The sequence below is a fragment of the Typopeltis vanoorti genome, chromosome 17 (assembly GCF_054136105.1).
Source record: "Typopeltis vanoorti isolate ZY-2024b chromosome 17, IOZ_Tvanoo_1.0, whole genome shotgun sequence".
Classification (NCBI taxonomy): domain Eukaryota; kingdom Metazoa; phylum Arthropoda; class Arachnida; order Uropygi; family Thelyphonidae; genus Typopeltis; species Typopeltis vanoorti.
This window is the reverse complement of record NC_143565.1, coordinates 100,634,400-100,656,801: the sequence shown is the minus strand read 5'-3', so window position 1 is coordinate 100,656,801 and position 22,402 is coordinate 100,634,400. Positions and strand designations below refer to the sequence as shown.

The window sequence follows — 22,402 nt, the reverse complement described above, 5'->3', positions numbered from 1 at the left end:
GTGATTTGGTGTTTTCTACTGGAAGTTTTAAATCAAAACTTTATATATCTGATTCACACACAAGGCCACCTGACCTATAGCACATTAGTGTGTGTGTTGCACACAGTTATGATTTTATTGTTAACAATTGTAAAATATCCAAAGATATACAAGTACTTTTATCTATCAAATTAAATCCCAGACATCTATAACTTTCACAGAATTCCTTCTGCAAAATATTCTAATGATTTATTTACAATCGTGGCCCTTTTTCTCGATTCACTCCTATCATATCACGGCAGTAGACTCACAACTTTTATTCACTCATTCTTCTTTTCTTCCTCAGTGCACATTCTTTGCCTTTCAAATCATTCATGTCCATCAAAACAATTAACTCTTTTACTTCCCCTATCTGCATAATTAAAAGCTTCATTGACATCTGTGAATGTGCACCTGGGAAACATGCTTCTGTCATGTTCTTACCCAGCCTCCCCCCATCATAGAATCTCGATACAGTATTCTCTCTCTCTCCTTGTTACCAGTTTCTTGCTTTTTCATATTCTTCCCACTCATTTTTTCTTTCATTCTCCTCTGTGCTATGCTGCAAGCCAGTCAATTCTCAAGCTCGTGTTTTCTCCTGTGAAAGATTCCATGCAAACACATTATTTCTCTCCTAACTGCCACTTCATCATTCATATTACCTTCCAGGGGCATGCCAAGGGGATTTGCCGCCCGGGTGCAAACTTTTATTGGCCGCTCCTAATACTGCATTGTATAATCCAAATTAGATATTAGCTACATAAAATGCTGCCCTGTCAATGTTGGTACGGTGCACCCTCAGGTTGGTGTGGCCCTGTTACCTTCAACCACTTCTGTCATACTCACACTCATATATGGTCCACTATTGCTTACTCTTTCAAATACCTTCTCTGCAACATTCTCATAACGCCTTTCATAATTAAGACCTGCCACTTCAATTTCCCACTTTCAAAACAATTCCAATGCATCCTCACTCCACCCTTGTTTTCATAACCATTACCATTCACCCTAGGTAATTTAAGCACACACTACATCACAGAGTATGTTGAGCATACACTAAGTCCCTCAAGTTAAACTATTTGAAGAGGCTTTGGTCCTCATGATCATGTTTGTATCAGTATCATATTTAAGCCCAACTGATTTTTGATATGCAAAAGTCAAATACAAGAAATATCAATCATGTCTCATTAAAATAGCCTTTATTATAGATAAGCATAGAAAGTGTTTTCTCTTGAAAATAAATTATACTTGACAAAAAATTATGTTCTTGTTTAATCTTTAATCCAAGTGCAAGTGAACCCAGTTTGCACATGATGCAAAGAAGAATATAATTTTGTAGCAGACATAATTTACTTTGTAATGAAGTGAAAAAAAACTTTCTACAACTCTCTCTCTAATCAAGAATATTTTAATAATAAGGTGACACATCTTTTTGCTGCTTGTATATGGAAGCATTAATTCAACCTTGGTATCTTTTTTAGGTTTATCTCTTTCTGATGAGCCTCAAAAAGGTCTAAACCAGTCTGGATGGTGACTCTTTCCATAATGCATAGCAATATACATATTTGAAAGGAAGTGTATGTTTTGCATTATAGGATATTGAGGCAATTGATAATACAAAGTCAACAGGCTGTAGTCCAATTATGAAGATACTTGCACTTGGGTAAAAGGTGAAACAAGAATATTATTTCTTGCATTTCATTCACAGAGAACTGAGGGTGATCTAAGACTATTTCAAATAATTGATTCATGTTGTTGCTAAATCCTAATCTGAATGCATGCTGTTCTTTTAATAAAAATCAACCATGCAGTTATGGATTACAACAGCTAATTTTTTTTCCCACAATTACCTTTTTTCATAATTCATAATCAAATTTTCATAAGTTCATTAAGCTGTATTTTACAAATTGGAAGTATTTTATGTTTTAATCCTTCCATAAAAAAGATTACTCAATAAATGACCTTTATTGAATAATTATTTAGAAAGTAAGCAGAAAAGCTGTTCAATTATAGCATCATAGTTTTCAGATGCTGGATGAAAGAAACATAGATAATTTATAAAGAATGAATGAGGAAAATAGGAGAGGAGGAAATCAATTTATCCATTCAATACATTTTCCTCTTAGCAACCAGAAATATTTTAATGAAAAACTCAGCAACCTGACACCATTAATGAATTACCAACTTCTTTTTTATGTCATGGCTGCTGGAGAAACATGAAATGATTGGATATTTTCCAGGAGATGTACCCTAATGTACATTGAAGCCAGCAATAAATTTAATTTTCTTCTTCTTCTTGAATCAATAAGAGACAATACAAGCTGTTTCTGTTGGACAAAAGACCACTTAGTCAATACATTTGAATTTTCAAAGATAAGTCCCAACTTTTCCATGCACAAAAAGACTGTTACAACTTATATCCAAGTTTTGCATTGTGTTCCCTTGTTATAGGCTCAGGCAACCTACAAATCCATTCAGTGCCATTAATTTTCTTGCTTGATTCCTTTTCTCTGAAAGACCTCCTGCTGTTCTACTTCACCTTATTTAATTGACTTTCCATGTCAGAAGACTATCATTAAAGTTTCAAGCCTACCTTCTTCAAACTTTATGTATAATATGTTAAACTAAAAGAACTAATAATCACGGTAAGTATAAGGATGACTTGATAATTAAATAAGACAGCTCATTGAACATGTGATAAAGTAGGAATCAATATTTCACTGCCTTGTTCCCTTCTATTAAAAGTAAACGCTATTATATAAAACTTTTTTTTAACCAAAAAAAAAAAGTATCAATAGCTGTATGCTACACAGAAGAGTTCTGATTTTCCATTTGACAGCTGATGTGAAATACAGTAATTATAATTGATACATTATGTTAAAACTGATATGCAAAATCAATATTTATTTCAAGCACTGTTTTAAATAAGAAGCAGGGGTATCTATTTTGGGGCGAGTTTTCTTTGACTGATTAAACACAAAGTTGAACTTTAACTTACAAAAATGTAAAAAAAAAAAAAAGTTGTGTTGGTCTATTATAGTTGAATACTTAGATGAAGGAATATTTTCTTGAATTCTCCAAGTATTTGAGAAAATTGTTGTTTTTAATCTATATGTTTTAATAGATTAAAATCTTTTACTAGGCTAATAATACAAAAATAAAAATAACTTATGTATTAGGTATTATTAAGTGCTTCTTTATTGAATAAATTACAAGATACTTATAGAGCATTCACATTAATCTAGTTGTACATGCCAAATAATGAATACTATTTGTAAACTTAGATGTTTTATTTACCTTCCCATTTCTGGAGGAGTCCCAGACTAAATTAAACAATTATATCTATGAAATACCACATGCATATTGTATGATTAAAATTATTAATATGATAAAAAATATAACTGGAAACACACACACATAGACATACAAAGATAGCACTTGGAAAATAAATAAAATTTATTTATGATTTATCTTTGGCTGCAATTAGGATCTGAAATGAATATAGTTTACTTCATTCAAGATGTCTAAAGAAAGTGTATACAGTGTTTATATTAAATAAAGGAACCAAGGTGGTAACTGGTCTTTGAAATGTGGGATATAAAAACAGACTGAAGGAATGCAATTTGCAAAAACTTGCAAATAAAAGGAGAGGAGATATGATTGAGATGTTTAAGTTGGTAAGGGGCTGTTACTAAGTTAATGTGGAAGAAATGTTTCATAGAATGGGGGGGGGTAAAATGAGGCCATCGCTGGAAACTATAAAGAGGGTGTGAGCGGAGGAGTGAGGAGAAGGTTCTTTGCAGAGTGAAATGCATTGCCTGAGTGTGTTGTGAATGTAGACACACTGAATCGGTTTAAGGCATGGTTGGATGAGCATTGTGTGCAATAGTGTATATCTCCAACGATGAGTCTCTGACTCCATGGAGATCAGATGCTAATAACAAAATAAAATAAATAAAATAAAAAAAAAAGAATGACTCACTTCAGTTGTTTCATTTCATTCTGGTATGAAACCAGTGCAAACTGATATAATGTCCCATTTCCTGCAGATAGCAATTCTTCTTCTAGAATTGCTGTTAAGTCTCGCAGATTGATTTTTAATGATGTATTGAATCCTAGGTCCTGTGCAAAATAATTAATGATAAGACAAAAAAACAGCAATGATAATTTTTAAAGTTAAGTACAGGAATATTCTGGTTATAACAAGAATGTTACTTTATTATAATAAGTTAATAAAGTTAATTAACTTTTACTGCTTAATAAACAGGTCAAAATAATAAAAAGTACTTGAATGGAAAAGTGATAAGTTATGGATCAAATGCACACAGTGAATCATTTTTCCTTATTGTTCACATTATGCAGATTCTAAATTTATTTTAATGTTGCTTTAATATATTTTTGAAATGAATACCAGCATTTATTATACTGTGTAAATGTCTTTTTCTTGGGAAATGAATGTAAACACTTAATAAATATTGATATCATAATAACAACACTGTCTGATTTAATTAAAATTATTTCAGTATAAATGGAAGGACAAAATAAACTTAATTACTAAAGTTTTCTGTTTGATTTTGGGACAATTTCTACCTTTCGAAATGTTTAATCAATTACAATAAACATTTGTTGTAACAACAGCTTTTTCTTCTAATTGTTTTCAACTCTCATTGTAATGGAGTTTACAGTTAAAGTAATAAAATAACATCATCTGAACCACATCATTCCAAATAAAATTCTGTTCCTATTAGATAAACAGTTGGTAAGGGATTATTACTAGGTTAATGTGGAAGAAAGTTTTCATAGAATGGGAGAGGGAGGTAGAACAAGGGGGGGGGTCATCCCTGGAAATGCATAGAGGATGCAAGGAACAGGTTCTTTGCACATAAAGTGGTTGGTCAGTGGAATGCATTGCCTGACAGTGTAGTTAATGTGGAAATGTTGAATGAGTTTAAAGCACAGTTTGATAAGCTTTAGTGTGCCTCCTGCATGAATCTTTTGACTCCACAGAGGTATGGTGTTAATAACAATTCCAGTTAGAAATTGTTTAATGCCCATGTAACCAAGACTGATATTAAGAAAGCCTTTTGATACATGAATGAAACTAAATAAAAACTATAAACTGTTAGGAAGCAATGAATTATTCTTTCATTTAATGTCTAAGGACACATAACTTATGCACTGCATATGTTGCTCACTAGTAGTAAGTTTAACATTCTCCACATATCAATCTCTGCTACTTTTTAATTTTATGGAATTGTATCCAATGTAAGGCATTTTTGCTTTATCCCAGTCAGCATATTGTTTTCCTTTTTCGATAAGGAATGCTAAACTTGATTTTTGATTTGTTATTGGATTTCTGATATGTTTACATCTGCAAATTTCACCCAACGTACCTATGTTCCAATATCATGTAGACTTCTCTCTAATTTCCCTTGGATGGTTTGGCATAATCTGATTTTGCATTTCTCACCATGGCCATCACTCTTTTCATAATCAGATCTACAGTATTCTCATTTTATGCAGCTGTAACTACTATTGATGTCATAGCAAACCATTAATGCCTTCTTATTTTCTATGGCGTTTCTTTCAGAATATGAAAGCAGAGTATGAAAAGAAAAATTTGCAGTGCAGGACAAATATAATCCCAAAGTATTTGTTAGGCATGTTGCAAGTAAAAGAAAGAATGTTTATGGCAGAATGATTTTAATGACTGTTGATGGAAAGGGAGGTAACCGAATCAAGCAAAATAGTAGAATTACTAAGTGAATAATAATACAGTCATACCCCAACTTACGCGGTTTCTTATATGTACGTATTCCCGTCCTGCTTCACGCCTCACCACTAGTCTTATCTTTCAGGTGCCGGCTGCATTTGCCAGTGTCGCACATGCTGTGAACAAGCACTGACGTGTTTTGCGCGGTCTCCATTCATACATGATTTTTATAATCTATAATTCTTGCGATTGTTTAATGTTATGTTCTTGATAAAAATTTTATCACATAAAAAATAATAATGTCATCCAAAAGAAGCAAGTCCTATTCTTCTACAGCTAGCAAGAAAAGAAAAACATTGATTTTGGAAACAAAACTCAACATTATTAAGGATTTCGAAGGCGGAATGAAAATTTGTGAGCTAGCAAAGAAGTTCGATCTACAGGGATCCACAGTAAGCACAATCATAAAAGAAAGGTTTACAGATTTTGGAGGACACAGATTCTAATGAGGAACGAATTGTAGCCACAAGGCAAGGAATAAAAAAATCATTAGCTTGCTATGAAGAAACTTTGTGTGACAAGAAAAAGACATTATGCCATCAGACCAATCTATTAGATTTTATGAAACCATCGAAATAACTTTTTTTTTTTTTATGTACGAAAAACTACAATTATGATTATATTTCTTAAAAAATATAGGTGTTTTTGTAAACCTTTGGTCCCAATTGTATGTTTGTATATAAATTACATGCAAAATTATACCCGAGTTACGCGAATTTGACTTACGCGCTTTTTATTGGTCCCACCTACCGCGTAACTTCAGGCTTTTACTGTATATCATCCAGGTGGAGATATTGTAGAAGCAATATCTCTGCCTGGATTTATATTTATATGGAAACTGAGGAACTGGAGGTGCATAGAATATTACAGAACCTTGATGTGAATTCAGCTAGTTCCTTTGACCACATTATTTAATCTGAGTCTCAGCTCTGGGTTAGTCCCGGGGGGGGGGGGGAGAAGAGAAAATAGTTCCATTGGATAAAGGAAGCTCCAAGAATGATGTAGCAAATTACTGACTGATCAGCATATCGTTAGTCAATTGTCAAGGTAATGTACAAGTTAACAGCAAAATATAAAAATAGACAGAAATGGGATACTGTATGGGGGAGGGAAACATGGTTTTTGTGAAGGGTAGGTTGTGCCACAGTAACTTACTCACATTTCATAATACAGTGACAGCCGAGTTAGATAAAGGTGATGGGTTTACAACAATACTACTGGACTCTGCAAAAGCTTTTGACAGGACTGCATGGAATTCTAATCAATAAATTGCAGCACATGGGGATGGATATAAAGTTGGTGCTTTATATCCATCCCTATATGGATAAGAGGATGGAGAGATAACAGAGAGTAGTTTATTCAGGAGTAGAGTTCCGTAGAAGGCCTGTGACAAATGGCATGAAACAGTGGCTCCGTTCTTCAGCCACTATTATTTAATTTGTACATTAATGATTTAAAAAGGATCTGAGAGGAACTAATCAGTTGTTTGCTGATGATGCAAAATTGGGTAGAGCAATAGTTAATGCTGTTTGGGATGATTGAAGAAAAGAACAAAAGAGGAAGACCAAACAGAAAATAGAGTAATGACAATGTCAAATGGTGCAGAAACTGTACACAAACTGAGTCATCTTGTGCAAACAAAATGCAATGGAAGAATCATATCAAGATGGCATCAGATGCCTATGGGGGTTGAAGCCATAGTTGTTGTTGATTATTGAATAGTTAATCAGATGATGTTAAAATTTTGCAGGATGATTTGGATAGATTGGCAGTCAGGTCAAAGGGGAATGGATATCAGTTTAATGTAGCAAAGTGTAAGGTTATGCTATTTGAAGCAACAAGATTACCAGCTGATGGAACTATACTCCAGGAAATTGATGAAGCCAGGGATTTGGGGATGTTAGTGGATAAGGAGTTAAAGTTTAGAGGGAATATTGCAAAAGTGGCTAAAGCAGCTCATTGGATTATTTGGTTACTGAGTAATACACTGATGTGCAGAGACAAGCAGATTATTATACCTCTTTATTGAGCCTTGGTAAGACCTCATCTTGACTACTGCATGCAGATCTGGTCACCTGAGTTTCTTAGTGATGAGAAGGAGGTGGAGAGGATCCAGAGACGTGACCATGATGGTAGCAGGTCTATGGAATGGACTTTATGATGATAGGTTGAAGATTTATGAGTTACAGAAATTGGTTGCCAAATGGAAAAGGAGTGATATGTTCGAGACATACAAATTACTGAAGGGTTGTTACAAGATTAATACGGAGGATGTTTTTCAGAACAGGTCTGGTGGTGGGAGAAATAGGGACCATCCTTAGAAAATGAGCTTAGAAAAAGAGTTTAGTTAGCAGGGGCTGTAAGGACTAAATTTTTTTGCTTGGAGAGTGGGGAATGATTGGAATAGGTTGCCAAAGTCTGTGGTAGGTGCCATGACTGTGAATGTGTTCAAAGCAAAGTATGATAGGTATTGCACAAATGTTAGATAGTGCTTGGCATGATGTTTAGGGCCTTCCCCAATGAGTCTAAGGACTCCATGGAGTATCCAATAATAATAATAATAATAATAAATCTTATCTTCTGTAGAAAAAAAAATCTCTACACTGTGTCAAAAATTGCATTTGTTCAAGAAATTAGTATTGATAAAGAAACATGAGCTTCAGCATGGATCAGAAAAATACCAGAAGACAAAGATGTCTGCAGGAAACTTACATGTCAAGTTGGGTGCATCCCTTGAATTTGGATGTTGGCAGAATAAAGTATACATCATAAAAATCTTTAGATTTTTACCACTTAATAAATTGAAAAATATTATATTTTGCTTACACAATAATTTGAAGGTATATATATATATTTATGGACTAATTTATTTCAAATAAAAAAATATATATATATTAGAGTATAAATATCAAAAAAGAATACTACTCTGAGTAATATAAATGGAAAGAATTCGTTTGAAAGGACAGCTTATATTATTAGATAATGCCATTGCTGCTAACAAATATTTCTTAACTAGCTCACTTGCACCTATTGGTCTCTTTCTTCAGATTCTTCTATACACAGTGTTGTCCCCAAGATGGCTTCTAAATCACCTGCCTTATAATTTTGCATAAATTCTTTTCTTTGATACTTCTGCATGCCTAGTTATTTTCCAAGTCAAGATTTACATGATCATGCTCACTAAATAGGAATAAATATGACATCTCAGTTCCAATTAGATCCTCTAATGCTATGATTATTCAAAATTCTTGCTCCTTGTGTCCCCGTCTACAACATACTGCCTAACACATCTATCATTCAAGGCCTCCAAGCAGACTGATGTTAGCTCACCTCTTGGCAAGAATGACCATGACCTTCTACATGTTTCTTTTTCTACAGATTGTTCTTCTTCCAGCCAATTTCAGCCTTATATCATATGTACTATGATGACCTTCAGGATTTCTATGCTTCATTTCCATATGGTCTGATTTTTAGCTGAGGCCATGGAAATTCAGCATGCATCCAATGGCTTAAGTCAAAAATTCCAGTGTCTCACCCTCCACAACCTGTAACAACTGCAAAAAATCAACAAATCAAAAGTAGACTTTGTAAGGGACAAATGTACTAAGCTTGCCACCTGCTCAAATGGCAGTTGAGCCTTTTTCAAGGGACACAACTTTTGCTTATGTTTCTGCCTCTTCACATCCTGATAGTATAATTGTAACATTTCTAAAGATAAGGCAGACCCTCTTGGTATCAGTCTTTCCCTCCAATTGTTGTTTAGATGACCAAGACAAATCTCCTCTCACTATTCCACAGTATGTCACCACTAATCTTCCATTAAAAGGGCATTTGAAAAACAGACTTCTTGCTACTAATAAATTTCCTGGCTTTGATAGTAATCCTCCAATTATACTAAAAGCTTGCACTGCAGAACTAACACCCATCTTGTATTGCCTCAACAAGCTGTTATTACTCATCCAGCATCTATACAACAGCTTGGAGCTTATATCCAAGCCTGTCCCCCAAGAGATGTAAAAGTCAACCATCAAACTCAATCCTTTTCTGATTTCAGTACTCTTGAAAATAATGGAAAAGGTTATCAACTGCCAACTGCTTCACTATTTGGAGACTCATCAGTTACTTGGTGATCACCAATACGGATCCTGCTATTCTTCCTCCACAGATCTCTTAGACCTTGCCTACTTTTGGACACAAGAATGCTAAAGGTCAGAGAAACTCAAGTGGTCTCTCAATATTTCAAACATCTGACTGAATCTAATGGCCTTCTTACTCAGACATAATCATATGGTATTCCTCCTATCTTTGGTGAGTGATATTGCCAGCTTAGTCTCTGATCATTCATTTCTGGTCATGGTGGATGGTTTCCTTTTAGATTTTTCAATCATTTCTAGAATACTCCAGGGCTCTGCACGTTCACACCTATACTCTTTTCACTATGACATTCAGTCACATCCCTTTTCTGATAACAACACTTTCTACTCCTCTTATTCATTTACAAAACCCTGTAATATTCAGGTGATTCAGGCTTCAAGATCTATAACTGTTTTAAACACCAATTTCCTTATCAAGTGGGATGAGGATAACCTGGTGTGTTTGAATACCACCAAAACACAATCCTGTCTCATTTCCCAGAAGAAAGATCATGCTTTACTCTCCCTCACTTTTGAAAATATTCTGTTCACCAACCAGGATCAGTTTCTTTTCCTGGGATAACTTTCACATCTAGCTTACCTGGCACAAATACATAATGTCAAAAGTCTATTCAGCCTACAAAATATCTTGGTATTCTTTTTCTTCTAAGCATTACTTCTCTTCTGCTCAAGACCTGACACTTTATGCTCAACTTTAGAATACTGTTCTCACATTTGGATGGTGGTACACCTAAAACCTTCCTCAGGCTGCTTGAATGTATTCCGAAGAGAACCATTTGCTTAACAGATGATCACTCTCTCACTAACTTCCTCCAGCTTCCTACAGATGTTTTGTTGCTGCATTGCCTTTTCTATATATATTTCCATGGATGCTGGTTAACTGGAATTAGCCACTACCATTCCTCCACTTTCTTCTAATCATAAAGAAAGATGAGCAACTGCTGGTCAACATTCATATACAGTTCAGGTCCAAATTTATCAAACTAACTTCTCATCTTATACCTCTGCTCTTTGGAACAATTTTCCCCAATGATCACAATCCTAAGCTCTTCAAGAAGACACTGTCATGTGATAGGTGTTGGAAACTCTTGTGTGGGGGGAGATGTACTTAGTACATCTACCCCACTGTTGTTCAACTTAATATGTTAATGATGTTGTGAATGGTTTGGAGGGAAATATTCAGTTGTTTGCAGATGATACTTAGGAAGAGTTATCAAGAATAATACAGATATAGTGTTTCTTCAGGGGAATTTGAATCAACTAGTAGTATCAGTAGATGAATCATCAAGCAGAGATACCAGTTTAATGCAACTACACATACAGTTATGCACTCTGGATTAGAGATGGAAGATGATATACAATACTGGCAGAACTATACTGGCTAGAGGTGACAATATATAGATTCAGATGAGCCAATGCATACGAAAAGAACAATGCTACAATACGTATGGACAAGGAAGTAGCTATAACGTTTGTATAAAACAAGATCAGATTACACCTGAATTACTTTGCGATAGATTTCTATAGAAATAAGGAAAGCGTTTTAAGGTAGATAACAAAAATAATACTAGGCTATGGCATGTCAAATATGATAACTGAATAAAGGAATTCAATAAAAGAGGTTGGTGAAAAGGAGAAGAGGTAATATGACTAAAGGATATTAGGGAGATTTTCTGCAGAACAAGAGGAGAAGAGAGCAACAAGAGGCCATTTCTGAAAATTATATGAAGCCGTAGTGATGGGATGAGGAGTAAGCAGTCTTAGGGCAAGGCAAGCATGGCCTTAGGCCTTATACTTTCCAAACTATGCATTCTGACTGACAAAAAAAAAAGCACGTAGCCTTAGGAACTTCCAGACCTGAAGAGAGACAAACTCTAAAAACTTTCTAGGAGGAAGTTTTTTGTACAAATTAATTTTTTCATAATTTGAGGCAAATCTTCCACAATGAGTCTATGGTCAAATTACCTTATAGACTCCACTATTCTCCTTATGATGAATCTTAATAATTAGATGGGAATGAGTTTTAAGTATATTGAGTTTGGCCAGGTTACTTTTTCCTTCATTAAAGGATATATGTAGATTACCAAGGCCATACTTATGCACAGATGCACAAGGCTCTAGCTGGAGCTCCCCCCCCCCTGAAACAGAACAAATTGAAGAGCTCTAAACAATGAGGAGGGTCCGGGGGTCTAGCGGCTCGGATCCTGCAGGCCTCGAGAAATTTTAGCATTTCAGGCATTACATAATAGAGGTTCATGAAGCTTTCATTCTACGGGAATTGCACAGTCATTAAATACAAAGGAGGATGGATCATCATAATTTTGCATATAATGTGGCTGATACAGTTTTAAAAGACAAACATGACCATAATGGGTACCTGAAAAATAAGAGATTAATGTGGAAGAAAACTGTTGATAGGAAGCTAATAATAATATAAGTTTAATTGCATAGTATTATTATTATAGTATTAATCATGTATCTTGAATATCACTTGAGAATTAACATCATCATCGTTTGCTGAATATATCACAAAACAATGATCATGTGAATGATCAAGAACAAATGCACAAAAAAATAATAATAAAATACAATATAAACAACATAAAAATGTAAACCAAATAAAAAACAATGAGTGAGAAAAGCAGAAAAAAAACATCAGTTGTGTGACTGACCCCAATTATATATTCTTATTCTTATTAATGATGATAGATAGATCTATAATTTTCCGATTTCTTTAAAATCCATTTGAACTTGTGCAGCAGCCAGCTGACATCCTCTTTTTGTTTGACATTCTGTTGAATTTCAAATTAACCACAGTAACTTTTCTTTATGAATTATTTCTTTTACGTTCATTCTCTTTATTTTCTAAAAATATATAATCTTCAGAAATTCAAAATTATTGTCGATGCTTTCTTTTTTGCTTTTGTTCCCCATTTTTCATCCAAAATAGAATGAAAAAGGTAAAGAAATAGCGATTAATAAATCATTTATATTTGGCATTAATATAATAAAGAATTAGAATTGGGTATCGGGAATATAAAATTGATAAATTCAATTCAGGATAACTTAGTCTCACTCGGTGGCAGAAAATTTTTTTTATCTTCTCGAAAACTCCGACTTGATCCCTTTAAAAGGCCGCCCATAATATGCTCACTTTCAGCTATAGTTGCTTGCTAATTATAAACAACTGCCTCACATTTTCTCGTGAACTAAGCGTCTCCACAAAGGTTAGAAATCACGAATAACATTAAATAAATATTTGAGATTAAATAAAATCGCTTTGAACGAAAAGAAAATGAGCAAATCATTGAAATCCATTACAGTTTAAAAATGTAGCTAATCATTTTTTTTAAATGTGATCATCTACATTTGAATACACTATAATGCTTGATACATATATATGCAATATTACATAAAAAAGCTATTTCCTAGTAATGTACATTCAACTTTTAAAAGCAATCTGTTTCATTTTCAAAGTCCTTTTCTACTTTTCTCATTTCTAATTCTGATGAAGGCATAAATCATTTTTACAGGATACAATAAACACAAGTGATTATGATTAATGTATAATCTTACTTAATGTAAAATCAATAATTGAAAGTATGGTAAAGGCCGATGTCATTTAGCAAAGTATGCAGACATTCTAAAATTAGTGTTTGGAAGTGTAAGCATTAAAGGAGGGGTGGGGTGGGGGGCAGGAAGACGGATTCTTAATGTAACTATAAAAAAAAAAAGGGGCTGAGTCACGGCTTAATTTATTGGTAGTAGAAAAAAAAATAATTTATACTTCCATTGAATAACAAAATTATGAAACAATGTTTTATTTTCAAATTAGAAAACGCAATAATTTTATGTGCTTTCAGCGATGATATAGTGAATAATGAAAAAGAAAAGAAACTGAAAGCACACGAGTACTCCAATTGTTAAATTTTGTAATAATAGGATAAAAACTGGTCTTTTTTTTTTTTTTTCAGGTACGATATTTTGCATTTTTTTCTCAAAAATATTTTTAAAATTTCGCTGAGCATTCACAGCTTAAGCGAACGAATGTATTATTTGGAAACAAAACAGACACACACATGTGCAGAAACGTACGACCACAGCCCGAAATGCGCCGAACGTCATACATATGGCAGTCGTCAAACTGCTATAACAGGCAGCACCTAATGTGGGAAATCAATATATCTTTAGTGTAATTTATCTGCTAACAAGTTTAATGGCGTGCTCCGATAAATTTTCTTATTGCATGCAATCGAAGAAGAGATGAACGTTCAATAGATCTCATTGAACGTTGCAGAATTAAGTCCAGATCACAATGTTTACATAACGTGGTTTAAAAGAAGAGAGTGCGCTATTCGATACGTGCAATATGCAGCAAAGAAGACTGTTGAAGTAGTGGTGAGATCTATAGAGGAGTAAAATAAAAGAAATTCTTGGAGAAGACATCTATTTCATAGATTCGGGACTGCTAAGGGATAACTCCAACCACTGTTTCATGCCAATACGAAAATTTTGGCAACGGTTCATAGGTTGGATACACCAATTTATTTATACACCAAGTATGCGATTACAGTCCATGCATGCGTGTTAGTTTTGTTTTCCTTAGCTTTTATTTTTTTTATTCATTAGAATACCATATTTTAGGATATCGTGAACCACTCAAGATGTGAGAAAGACTTAAAAAGAAATGATTAGTAATAACGTAGTAAGTTGATTCGGTTTAATATTCTTGTTTTGTTTTTCATTTATCTTGGCTGTTCCACCATAGGGAAATGACTGCTCGCAGCAATGAAGACAAATGGTTTGACGTAGGTAAAACAGCATTGATTTCCCAAAGGAAGCACCTGGATTTTGCAGTGACTACCACCAATGTTGTTTTTCATTTAAATATATATATATATATTTTTTTTTTAATTTTTTTTTCTCGTCCATTTTCGGCCAGTGGATGCATGTGTCTTGGTTTATTCACAGAGGTCATATATTTGATTACACTATGCTCTCCTCCGATTCTGTAGATAAGTAACTATTTTCAAAATAGTTTCTCCATGAAAACAAAAGAAACGTGTAAGATGGCAAAGCATCTTTAACAGTCGCAACGGTTCAAGAAATTGCCCGTAAAAAATGAGACTTTTTTGTCCCCCAAATAGCATTTACTCGTGGCTTGGGATTTAAATAATTTAATTTACACTCTCCGGCATCCTGGTATGTTGTGGTAACGGAATTATTTTAAAGTCAGATATTTTAATGTTTTTTTTTTCCTTCTCTTATATGCACTGGTAGGAAAATGCTAATGAAAAGGCGGTGGCACAACAGCGCCCCTCACAGATCCACCGTCGGCCACGGCCCCGCTGAATACAAAAGAGGTTTTATGAATGGCAAGTGTCCCGAAGGCAGGGCTGAGGAGGCAGAGAGAGGTGGGTTACTCGCTGAAACGGTTCGATGCAGATCAGGCTCTGCACGTGAATGATTTGCGGAAAAATCAATAGGCAGGCAACGGTGCACGGAGCAGCGGGCAGGCAGTCAGCCAGCAGCTGGCGTCACCGCGAAACACGCACGAAACAGGCAGAAAGGCAACTGCGGGAAAAGTGCAGCGCCATCGGCCGGGCATGGCGGGCCTCGGTGGCGGCCGCGGACACCAACATAGGGATGGAGTTTTGTGTCTGGCCTTACAGTGAGACGTGTGTGTGCTATGACGTACGAACGTAACCAGAGACGGACTACTCACCTTCAGCAACCGCATCCCTCCCGTCAGTTCAAGAGACTCCCACAGCTCCAACACGGCAGAGACGTCGGCGTACCTGCAGACAGAGAGACGGCCATCAATGGCTGGTAAGTGGCATTCTTACGTTAATGCTTAAATCCAACAAACTGTGTGTGTGTTACCTACCAGATAAGACTGTGATTGTGAAACAAAACTGATAACCAACTCACATGTACTCTACTTAATAACCTTACCATACGAGATGTTTACAGATTCGCTTGATGCAGCTACATTTTCTCTACATGCGCAGGTCAGCTGTTCTGCGGTTTATGGAGTGAGTGCCGCTATTGTGCTACTGAAAAACATCCATCCTTCTCAATGAAATGAGGGAATATCTCTCGTAAATAGAAAGAAAACGTTTCATCTTATTCATGTCTGTAACTATTTCTCTCTGTTGTATTTGATATTTGATTTGTCGTGGAAGTGAATGCTTCTGACAGGTAGGAGTTCCATATCTTCATTGCATTAGTATTCTAGAATTAAATATAGATATCATAGCATGTTATATGTTTTTAACTAAAGCTAATTAGCTTTAATGTGCGTGTGTGCTAGCGACTCATGCCCATCAACTGATACTAGAATACCACCACAGGCACATGTTCAGTGAGCGTCCAAATGGACACTGTGTGCTTACTTGAACCAGCCCACCTACAGTTAGCCAACAGACTGCAGTGACAGCAGCTATAGTACACATGTCCCAAACTAACAGTTCCGAGTGACACTTTTGTACCATGTTATCGTGTCAACCATACTACAGACAAGATGAGTTGGCATTAAATGAGTTTTAGGGAAGTAACCACACGAGAATCGAAACACTTAAATACTTGATGCACTTAACTGTTGCTTAAATCGTGTAGAAATATATATTAAATCAAATCGAAAATAAATTCTATTTATTTTACTTCACATGATTTCATGTCAAATGACATAAAATAATTAATGACCAGCCCTACTTTAGTCATCTTAAACGATCCTCGAGACGTCAAGTACAGAGATCATTTCGGCTCTTTTCTTTTTTCCGCCCGCCCCTATTTCAAATGAGTTCGTGCGAGAAGGAAAATAACAGAACAAAATCACAGGTCACGAAAGAAAATGGCAAGGCCATGATAAAAGGTTCGAGTTTAAAATCTACTGGCTAACGGGTATATGCCGAGAATTTACCATTTAACTGTGTGTTGTATAGAAATTGCCTTTAACGGGGAGAAAATTATTTCTACCCTTGAAGTTAACGTAAACCAGATTACTTTTTAACATAAGAAACCATTCTTCTTCCATTAGTGTAGTTGTAGTAGCTTAGAATCAATGGTGTTTTTATACATAAAAACTAAATATCGGTTCTAACTTCTGTATTTTAAGCAGTGCTGCCATCTGGGAACTATTACTAAAACAGTAGTGTTTTTTTTTTCTTTCTTTTGTAAATTACTAATGGTGGTGAAAGCTCACGTACATATTAAATGAGAATTTTAATAAGACGCAATTAAACTGGAAAACACGTTTCACAGCAATGTTTGGTGTATGAAGCATCTTGCTTTTCACACACACTGGTTACTTTGGGGAACGTAGGACTACTGATTTTCCGTTCAATTTGATTTCTAGAGTTCTAGTAGTTCACATTATTTCAAAGTTTGCGAAGACATTCAGAGTCTTAAAAATTCTTATAAGTCATACCTAAACTAGAATACAATTACAAATGGAAGTACTAAAATTAGAGGAAGTAAAATTCCAGAATAAAAATCAGAAAATAATCTCGATTCAAATTTAAATTTTCAGCTTTTCAGTAGGATTATAAATTGCGAATGGTGATATGGAGCCTTCGTAGCTAAGTCGTATAGACGAAGCCCTTTGGTCGGCAAGACCTGAGTTCGATTCCCGTCAGTGACGTGAGGAACCTTTATCTGGTCACTTTCGACTAAAGGTGAGTTAGTCGGTCTCATACGAAGGTAGGTTTTTTTTTTTTTTCACCTGGAAACTCGGGTTTTTCGTCCTCCAGAACACGCAAACCGAACCCGTGAACACACATGGATTAGTCATGAATACGTCCCAGCCATATGTCCTGAGCCCGGATAAAATTGCGAGGTTGGAAAAAGCAATGGTGAACTAACCTGTAAAAATCTCACAAGGAATACTTTGTGGGCAATGCCTACAAAGTCACCTACGGTCGGAAACGACTGAAAGGGAAAATCAGATCAGAATGGTGATATGGATTACGTATATATATTTAATGCAACATAATTTCTGAAACAACTGGTATATACTGTGAGAGCCAGATGGAATAAGAAACTATTAAGCTGCTTACTGAAGGTCTGAATTGGTGGGAAAAGTACCATTTTATTCCCTAGAGTAGCGCAGGAATTATTCAACTCCTAGCCTATCTATAGTACTAATATATTAATACATCTTATCGATATTAAAACATAATTAAGTAGCCAATTTCCGTCTTACCACAGCATCAATATTGGAAAAAGTCGGGTTTTTCAACTAGCAAAACAGGCAAATTGGCCAGAAAAACACAAACTACCTCATAGCCCTAGTTACGTCGGTGCTGTAAAGCACTTATAGCTAACCATGGATTTTTTTAAATGGAATACCAATGGACTGGACTTAAGGAAAATTCATGGAAATAACTGAAACTGGCTCACTCGTAGCACAGAAGGAAACCAGAGATTTATGAGGCTGCTATGGAATTTAAACTATATTTTTCTTCAAGTAAGTCAAATCATTTATCGACTACAAGCTCTTAGGGCATTCGGGGCGCTAAAATATTGTTCGATAAAATATTTCGCTCGTTTTTTTCTTCCAATTCAAAAGAATATTTGAACTCGAATGTAGAGCATTTGGGAGTAACGACATGCATTTTACCCTGTGCTACCCATCATCAGATATTTCAGTCTTGACGAGTTAAGAGGAATCTGTGGTTACCATAGAAACATTGTTACATCTTTAAAAAAATCGTTTTTTTTTTTGTAACAAAAAATTCCCCACTGTTATTCTTTTATATAAGAGCGTTTGGCACAGTATTCTAAAACAGCATCTTCACATCGTATTAACAGTAATAAAATCATAAAAGGAAACCCTTTTTGCTCTAAAAAAAAACACCGTCTAATATGATCCAGTAAAATTTTTAGCCCACTTCATAATTTCGAAAATTTGACAAATTTTCACATTAAGTTCACATTCTATTAATAGTTTTCACACTATGTTAATACCACAAATAATTTTCTTGCTAGTAATAAAAGTTCTGTTTATGTGGAAATGAATATAGTTTTTCTTATCTTACAATTTTTTTAAAGCAATGATCGATGCTCTTCTAATGAACAAAAACATGAAACATTACTGCGGTAACCCGCCTGGTGGAAACCCATCGTATAATTAAAAGAAATTTATCACCACGTAAGCAGCAAAGAGAATTCATTTGCGACACTACAAACGCTTCTCAAACCAAACAAGGAGCATTTTAAAATTATCACATCCATCTAAAAAAACAGTGGGGGACATGAAGATTAATACTGCAGAGAGAGAGAGATGTAATCAATTCTTGATCGATCATACAACACCCTCCACTGCCTCTGTGCAAGAAAAATATCCCCTACTTGCTTCTTTCTATTTTCCTTTAGACAAACATCAGCTCAGACGAAATGAATATTAATAAAAAAACCAAGTCACAACCCACATAATTAAAAAAAATACAAATGCATAGCTATGCATTGAAGTGCGTGCAAAAGAGAGAAAGATAGCGGTTATATATATGTAGAAAAGCATCCGATCACGTGTGTATTATTGAAACTTCGATGAGAGCACATGCATTACTGGAAGATTTTAAATCCCGTTGATATTCCTGTGTGATATTTTTTTCTGCCTAAACTCATTTCAAATAATCAGTATATTTTTGATGGTAGAATAAAACCGTTTTAAATGAAATATTTTACTATTTTCGTTCTAGCAGCGCTTTCTATTACAAATTTTAAGAACAATTTTGCCGTTCCTTTATCCTGATTTACATGTAAGAATGATTAATAACGACCAGAGTTTGTTAACCACAAGACGTCTGCCTGATTCATAAGCAGAGATTCACGAGACGCCAATTAATCATGCAGCATCTACAGCGAAGTTTACTTTTACAATAATTAGAAATTTCGGACATGCTTCTTATATGCAAAGAGAATTATAAAACCACATTCGTGATTTCTTAATGGGGGGGGGGGGGAGAAAGATAGAATAGCTCAAGATGGCTACCAGATGTAGACATTTGTTGTATGAGTCCTAGGGCCTTACGTAAATAAATCCGTTATGTAGGTGTGCGCGCGCGCTCACACACGCAATTTATTTCACTCCGTATTAGGAAATTATGGTGAGACTCAGCATCGCTATCCCTAATGACAAGCCACTGCTAGGAATTATTAGTCGTGTTTAATTATTCACTGTTTCTGCGTTCTGCGACACCGGCAAATAGCTAACGGTAAATTGCATTTTAGCTTTTCTAATATCCAGATTTGATGTTCCTCTGTAATTACGTAGCGTGTGTTGGAGAGAGAGGGGGGGTAAGATTTCTTTTTTAACTAGCTTCCAGCAAATTTGAACTAATAAATCAAAGTTCAAGAAGTCCAAGATTAAGCAATAAACTATCATTGCACTCATAATTCTTATTATAACGAATTCAAAATTTAAATACATTATCGACATTTGTAACGACGTCTGCAAACCAATTCGCTTGATAAATATGCTCTTGCATTAGTACACATAAGTTGTTGAACTTCCCGATCGTGTTCTCTTAAGACAATATATCCCTACGTGCATCTTCTCTTGTAGCATTTTCTGGAAACTACCCAGAGGCCGTTGCTCTGGAGATATAAGTAGACTACACATCTACTTTAACCTTATGGATTTTCTCCAGCACTTGATTCAGCAAAGAATTGTCAATATCTACAAGACAAGTGCAATAAAAGGCATTATGTCATGTTCGACATAAGCGGGAAGTTGATTTTCCTTGGATAACCTTTTTGCGTTCCCAGTAATTCAAGATAAGAGGTGTGTACGTGAGAGAGCGTGGATAACTCCATGAAACATTACAATACATCGACATGTTACTGATCGTAAAAATACAATCCTAATTCTAAACAGAAACAGTTTAATTAACTTGAAATGAATCGATACAATTCAAACATTTGCTATCCAGAGAACAGTCACAAGCTGTGAATATAAAAAGCTCTGGACATTAAACAGACGTCAGATAGTCACTGCTTCGCTAACAATAGTTAGGATTTTTTTTATTGCTTTACGTGCGATGGACATGTAGGTTTTTCAAGTAAACGTTTTTCTATGCTTCTTCCAATACCGAATTCATTCTATTTATGTCCTGATTCAGATACTATTTCAAATACCTAGAGGACTGGGGCTTCTTTTTATTTTTTTATTCCCAATAAATGTTATCATGAACTTCGATAGTTTTGAGACCTATTCAGAATGCACGGAAAACTTCTATGTGAATCATACAAAACGTATGGTCTGAAATGACCATACATTAATTATGTAAGCAGTGTTTACAAGAGAGAAAACATCTACAACCTTGATTCTAAATATAGAATCACAAAGACGTACTGAATAACGATTTTTTTTTTTTGAAAAGTAAAATATGCGATTATCGGGACAGAGCTTACAAGATCACAGACTGACAGTTGCCATGGAGACAAAGATGCACGTGTTGGAAGAATAAATATCTTCCATATGCACGCATGTAGCTTCGTTTATGTAATATATTAATAAATTTACAGCTCAAATAAAGAAATCTTTGATATCTTTTTATTTATAGTCATTATATAAAAAGTTATAAAAATACCGTACCAAGCAGGCGTTCGATTCCAAACTCTGACTGAATAGGATGGTTGGTTATGTGCCATAAAAAATAAAGGTTTTGTTTAGTAGTTTGCGTTTTTCTGCTGTTATCGTTTTCTGTGTGTTGTAATGAGAAGTCATCTCGATGCCCATAGACATTTAGAGAATTTTTTTTCACACCAAAAAGTTCTATTGTAAACTAATTTATTATTGTTGTTGTTCTTGAAAATAATTCCAGAGACGGGGAAAAAAAGAAAAATAATTTCCTATAAATATTCCGAAAAAAAGTTGCCAAGTAGTATAAATTCCATTCACTTTGCAGTATAATAGGTAACTAGATAAAAACTTTACTTTCTCGCTACTTCCATTCTTGCTTTCATTTCTTTATTTTTATTCCTCTTAAACTAGTCATAATAATGATGCGTCTCCCAAGCTATGCCAGAAGACATTATCACGAATAGAAAAAACAGTCCTAGGAGAGCACTTAAAGATGAATTGTATAGATCAAGTACACCTGTAAGCGAAAATAAACAAGAATAAAATATAAGCGAACATTCAAAACTAGAGGGGGAAAAAAATACATCGTCTTAAAAGGCATGTTTTACCAGAACACGGGAGTCATTTCTATTGAAAACTTCTGAAGCAAAATAGCAGAGTTACTAAAGGGCTACAATTACGCACATCACGGACTTCCCGTATTCAGCGAGTTTTGGAAAGCAGAAGAGAATACGGGAAGGAGGGAGAGAGATGGGGAGAAATAACTCGAGTGACGTCATGCATTCTGAAAGCCACACAAAAGGCACGTGCTTCAGATGAATAGAGGAGCAACTTAATCACCAACAACATGTTTTTACTACAGTTTGATGA

At 34.9% G+C, this 22,402-nt stretch overlaps 2 protein-coding genes across 11 annotated transcripts in view; one reads left to right on the top strand and one right to left on the bottom strand.

The window, feature by feature from the left end:
- Positions 1-22,402, bottom strand: part of Nin (blastoderm-specific gene 25D) — a 511,736-nt gene that overhangs the window by 58,879 nt on the left and 430,455 nt on the right. For all 7 annotated transcript variants that reach the window (XM_090406751.1, XM_090406750.1, XM_090406752.1 and 4 more), the window contains 2 exons: positions 15,671-15,743; positions 4,001-4,140 (listed from right to left, as the gene is read on the bottom strand). In XM_090406751.1, coding sequence (XP_090262877.1) covers positions 4,001-4,140; positions 15,671-15,743 — 213 coding nt within the window. The remainder of the gene's footprint in view (positions 1-4,000; positions 4,141-15,670; positions 15,744-22,402) is intronic.
- Positions 15,610-22,402, top strand: part of LOC150097700 (XK-related protein 4-like) — a 90,593-nt gene continuing 83,800 nt past the window's right edge. For 2 of the 4 annotated variants that reach the window (XM_090406756.1, XM_090406758.1), the window contains exon 1: positions 15,610-15,774. In XM_090406756.1, the coding sequence (XP_090262882.1) occupies positions 15,768-15,774 (7 nt within the window). In that variant the 5' untranslated portion in view covers positions 15,610-15,767. Of the gene's footprint in view, positions 16,147-22,402 lie in introns of all 4 variants that reach the window. The other 2 variants (XM_090406755.1, XM_090406757.1) reach the window with 1 other exon arrangement.